Below are 6,011 nucleotides of genomic sequence, written 5' to 3' on the forward strand. Positions count from 1 at the left end.
TTGGTTGTTGATCATTCTGAAGGCTTTTGTGCCTCGTAGGACATGTGGCAAGAGTCGTGTTCTAGTCCATTCCAACTGGACTCTGATTTGGTGAGCTCAGATATCAATATAGAGACATTTCCATACTGGAATTATACATTATTTGCCTAGAGTTTTACAGTATATGCTTAGAGTTGTATAGTATATGCTTAGAGTTGTACAATATATGCTTTGGAGTTATACATTAGAGGCCTGGAGTTATACCTGGAGTTATACATTACAGTATATGCTTAGAGTTGTACAATATATGCACATGGAGTTATACATTAGAGGCCTGGAGTTATACCTAGAGTAATATCTGGAGTTACACAATGCTTATAGTTATACATTTTATGGCTAGAGTTATACATTCTATGGCTAGAGTTATAAATTATATAACTTTAGCTTTCAGAATGACTAGAGTTATACATTCTAGGGCTGAAGTTATACATTATTTGCCTAGAGTTATACAGTATATGCTTAGAGTTTTGATGAGTGGCTAACTTCACTCCATAACTCTAGTCATAGAATGTATAACTTTAGCCATAGAATGTATAACTCTATGCACATAATGTACAACTGCAAGAATATACTGTATAACTCTAGAAATTGAATGCACAACTCTGGACATATAATGTATAACTCTAACCATAGAATGTATAATTCCAATAATGCACAATATGTATGCCTCTAATCTGCTAATTATGTTTTTTTTTTTTTTTGACAACAATAAACTATCATATTAAACTTGAAAACACAATACAAGAACTGTTAGCCTGTTGCAAGGCTTACAGACCACAAACTACGAAGAGCAAACAAAGTACGGATCCGGAAAACAGAGTTCCGTACAGTAATTGGTACTGGCATTAAGTTTGCCAGAACGGAGGATAGTTTTCGGCATGTAACTCGGAAGCTAACGGTGCTGTAATCCATGCGCTGAGCATAACGCATAGCCAGGGCTTTTGCTGACGCATCAAATGAAGTTCCGGCGCGTATTTCATGCGAAAGTAAGCGGCCCAAAGCGGAATCCCAAAAGGAGCAAGTGAAGATTGTTGAAGCACTATATCTTTGTGTAGAGACGGTTATCCAACAGCTGCCAGATTGATAGGAAGAGGTACCTGTGGTAGCAGCAGGAGAGAAACACAGAGCAGGAGGCGTGAATAAAGATCTACCCATTTGCAACTGAGTACAAGAACTTACCAGTTCGTCGGTGAGTCGATAAACAAAGCCAGGATCAACTGGATGGTTTTGAAACACAATAAGATTACGCGAAGTCCATATCGCGCGAATTAAAGAGCAAAAGTAAATCAAGGTGTAGTCCTTGTTCTGCCGCAAAGAATGATGAGAAAGGTAAGATAATAAATCCGCAACCCAAGTTCCAAAGGGTGTAAGGGGGTTCGCCGTGGAGTTGATACCAAGCCAGCATGACTTCCATAAATGTTGTGTTAGCAAACAAGATCTAAATAAGTGATCCATCGATTCAACCGAATTATGACAGAAGTGACATTCTTGTGCCACATTCAAACCTCGTGAAAGCAAATTTGCATTAGTTGGCAAAATATTGTGAGCCATACGCCAGAGAAGTAAAGACAACTTTCGTGATAGCGTTTTCTTCCAGACAATATGCCAAGGAAACCGCGGAGCACTAGATTGAACAGAGGAACCAGACGAAGTTTGTGACCAGAGGAAACAATACCCAGACTTGGCTGAATAAGAGCCATCTTCCGTAAACTTCCAATAAATAAAATCATCAATCTCAGGTACGGGAGGTTCCATAGCAATGATTACCTTTGCCGTTTGTGCCGAGAAATAGCGGAAGAGCATTATTGAATTCCAATCCCTATATGGCAAAATAAAGGATGATATAGGTGGTAGTGGCTCATGACATAGTGGATTAGGAGTAGGTAACTCGCCATGAACCCATCTACTGGACCAAATATTAATCAACTTACCACTTCCAATTTTCCAACAGATACCCTCTTTAGATAAATGCACAGTACGGCAAATTCCTGACCATGCATAAGAAGCATTTGAAACCAAAGATTTGGACCTCGGAATAGGCAAATCCTTTTGATATTTAGCAGTCCAAAATTTTGCAAGTAAAGAAGATGGTTGAGAAGTTATGTGCCAGAATTTTTTAAGGAGTAAGGCTTGACCCAGCACGAAAGTGTTTTTAATACCAAGACCGCCATATGACTTGGGAGATTGTAAAATATCACGGCGAAGCCAGTGAATCGACTTCTTGTTCCAGTCACTTCGCCACCAGAAAGCAGTTATCAAAGCATCAATCTTTCTACAAACCCCATGCGGTATAGGAACACAGGAGAGGATATGGTTGAAAGAAGCCAGCAAGATAGAAGATATAATAACAAGCTTGCTTGATTGACTCAAATGAAGCGCAAACCACGAAGTAATGCGAGTATTCAACTTGTCAATTAAAGGGAGAAACGGTTCTGTTTTCTTGCGAGGAATATCAATTGGAACACCCAAGTAGTCACCAAAATGAGAGACCGTAGGCATCTTTAGAATCGACTTCATGTGTGCCTGAAAATCAGCTGGTGAATTCGGACTGAATTTGATGTAGGATTTATCCAGGTTAATCATTTGGCCTGAGGCAACTTCGAATTTCTTCAGCAAATCTCTTATGACTTCAAAAGAGGCAGGCGTGGCTTTACAGCAAAGCAAAGCATCATCCGCAAAGAACAAGTGTGACAAAGTGGGGGCATATCGCGAAATTTTGATTCCCGTAAAAGTTTTTGTCTTTTCGGCCATGGACAACTGACGAGATAAGACCTCCATGCAGAGAATAAACAAATACGGCGAAATAGGGTCACCTTGACGTAGACCATAAGTAGGCCGTAAAGTAGTTGAAGGAGTCCCATTTATAAGAATACTGTAAGAGACTGTGGAGATGCATTCCCAAATAATGTCCCGCCAGTGAGTAGGAAACCCCATATGGCGGAGGACCGCCATAAGGAAGTGCCATGATACTCGGTCAAAAGCCTTGCTCATGTCAAGCTTCAGTACTGCATAACAATTAGAACCCTTCTTGGTTTTTTTTTTTCTAATTATGTTTTATAACTCTTAGAATTTTGGTGCATGTTTGTAGGTTTTCGTCCCGGTAAGCACTGGCGATCAAGATCATTACTCTTGCATTTGCATAAATTTCCTCTCTGAGCAGATTGAGTACCTTGATAATCGTTCTTACGAGGACGATCTTCTGAAATTACCATATGGAGGGATTGCGCGTATTACTGTAAGTCTTACAAAACTGGTGACTAGATTAATTTTCAGCTCCATTGTTTTGTTAATTGGTCTTCCCCTTTGAAACGCCTTGCCTAACTTCTGCCAGGCTGATGCAATGGGAAAGTATATGGCCTACAAAGGGCTCGACAAAGGGAAGAAAGTTGAAGGGTTTCCTTTTTTCAACATTAAATTCACTGGCAGGGATCAGGGTATACTGCCAATAATTATGGTCTTTACGTCATGGTTCATATGTTGCTGTACCGTGGAGAGCCATTCGAGTGTACCATTGGGACAAAGGACAGCAATGACCTCATGCGAGCGGAAGTTGCTGCCACCCTTGTCCTCAGTGACATTAACGTGGATAGGGAAGCTGTGTTATCTAGGGTAACAGCTTTTAAGGAGCTTAAAGACCGGGAAATGGAGGAGCTGCGTGAGGCACGGAGGTTAGCCGGCAACACAAGTGGAAGGAAGAGAGGTGTTGGAATTGCCGGAGAGAACAGTTCTGCTAAACGCTCTAAAGTCAGTTCAACCTATCAGACCCCACCTTCTAAAGTAGCCCTGGGCCGGACGCCGTCTAGTCGGGCCCTCTCAGTTGTTAATAGCCGCTCCCGGGGTAAGGGTGATGGCCTTGGTTGCACCACATATTGCGGGGAACCAGGCGCCGACCTTACAGTTGTCGCCAAGATGCTGAAGTTGAACAAGGCATTAATTAGGGATATCCCGGTGTATCGCAAACAAGTGGCTGATTACGTTTTCCTTGATGACTATAAATTTCCAAATGGGTAAGCTGTCTAAAATCCTAATGTTTTATCATTTTAAGTTTTATTAATACAGAGACATTTCCATACTGGAATTGTACATTATTTGCCCAGAGTTTCGCAGTATATGCTTAGAGTTGTACAATATATACTTTGGGGTTATACATTAGAGGCATGGAGTTATACATTAGAGGCCTGGAGTTATACCTAGAGTAATACCTGGAGTTATATGTTTCATCACTGAAGTTATACATATCGTTAATGGAGTTACACTGTCCTAATCTGCAGTTGTGACTTTCATCACCGAAGTTATGCAGTCATATTAATTGAAGTTATCTTCCCATTTAGTAGACGTTATAGCTTGACTAACACCTACTGTCTGAACCACATTGAACCACTTGTGAATTATTCCCGGCACGCAACAATTAATAGGTTGCAAATGTTGTCCATGCTCCCTGAGACGCCAATGGATGATTCAGTGATTGAGTGTTAGTCCTTGTTGCTTAATCGTTTGGAGGCAGAGGAGTGCGCTATTTTCCGTTCGTCTTTCTTCGGTATCCGTCATATGGTATGGTCGTAATCAATCCTTTAATATGCTATAAGAGTTTCACATACCCTCTTTGAGGGTATGATATTTAAAACTTTCACAGAGGAAAATAAGACTAAAGTTATACATACCCTCTATGGACTTACGCATTTTGTTTTGAGAAGTTATTAACAGCCACTATGAACTTAGGCATACTTCAATATGCTATAAGAGTTACTGTGAAACTCCAATGTAGAGGTGATCATGGGCCGGGCCAATGCGGGCTTGGGCCGGGCCCTTCTAACAAAAGCGGCCCACTTGTGTGGGCCGGGCCGGGTCGGCCCAGATGCGTGGGCTTATTTAGCAAGCCCAAACCCGGCCCTTATGGGCTAATGCGGGCTTTTGGGCCTAAATGGACTTTTTCGGGCCCTAAAATTTACGACTTACCCTAGGAAATAATTAGTGTAATAACTTCAGTTACAACTTTTAAAACATACATAGTGTATAAAATTGCACAAAATATGATGAAATGCATATTAATTGCTCTCTAAAATAAAATAATGACAAAAATCGCCACTTTAGAATGCTTAATCATGCATTCTTAGATATGATTTATGTTATGTATACTTTGTTTTATAAATCTAAAAAAATATACTTGAGTTTGTAAAGACTTCAGTATAACTTTAACGCTACTTTAATAGGTTTTATTAGAAAAAATATTCATTATTAATAAATATGGGCCGGGCCGGGCCAAAATTTGGGCCAAACGCTTGGCCCAAACCCGGCCCCAAAATATTTTGGGCCTTTTTAGGCCGGCCCATGGGCTTTTTTGGGCCAAAACTAAAGGCCCAAGCCCTTCAAAAAACCGGGCCGGGCCGGGTAGGGCCAATGGGCTTGGGCCATTTGATCAGCTCTACTCCAATGCACAAGCCCTATAACTCCTCTGGTATCCTCACACATATACTTCTACTTGAACAGGAAATAATCTTGAGCTTTGTACGAAACCCGGTCCAACAAACACCGGACACCGAAAGGTTGTACAATATGTGGGACGTCTTCAGAATCGACAGTGGCAAAGATTTCAGCTTGAAGGCTGATTTAATCTTCGTACCCATTAAGATTGAAGCCCATTATGCATGTGCGTGTATCAACTTTAATTCTAGGACGATTGATCTTCTTGACAATAAGTACTACTCAAGTCCGGGCCAGTCGTATATATGCAAAGCGTGTCACGTAATTGTAAGTGGAATTAAATTGTAATTACGTTCAACTCAAAGTGTAGTCCCCGCTTTACAATTTCACTTTATGACGTTTCTGACTTTGTGCCAGGCGAGCCTCATGAGCGACTATCTGGAGTCTAGGGACGAGGACAAGGAGAGAGGGAAAAACCTACCGGAGTTCCAGTTTCGCCAGATCCAGTTTGCTTGGCATAAGCAAACAATCAACGACACCGAGTCTGGCTT

At 41.1% G+C, this 6,011-nt stretch overlaps 1 protein-coding gene across 1 annotated transcript; it reads right to left on the minus strand.

Moving 5' to 3' along the window:
- Nucleotides 1-789: 789 nt before the first annotated feature.
- Nucleotides 790-2,991, minus strand: LOC141588013 (uncharacterized). The gene has a single exon (XM_074409473.1). It carries the CDS (start codon nucleotides 2,989-2,991, stop codon nucleotides 790-792), a length of 2,202 nt encoding a protein of 733 aa, XP_074265574.1.
- Between the last annotated feature and the right edge of the window lie 3,020 nt (nucleotides 2,992-6,011).

Source organism: Silene latifolia, chromosome 6 (genome assembly GCF_048544455.1).
Source record: "Silene latifolia isolate original U9 population chromosome 6, ASM4854445v1, whole genome shotgun sequence".
NCBI classification, from domain to species: domain Eukaryota; kingdom Viridiplantae; phylum Streptophyta; class Magnoliopsida; order Caryophyllales; family Caryophyllaceae; genus Silene; species Silene latifolia.

Bases quoted from the DNA above. Each gene is read 5' to 3' on its own strand.
- LOC141588013 (XM_074409473.1), bottom strand. From the start codon at position 2,991: ATGGCGGTCCTCCGCCATATGGGGTTTCCTACTCACTGGCGGGACATT.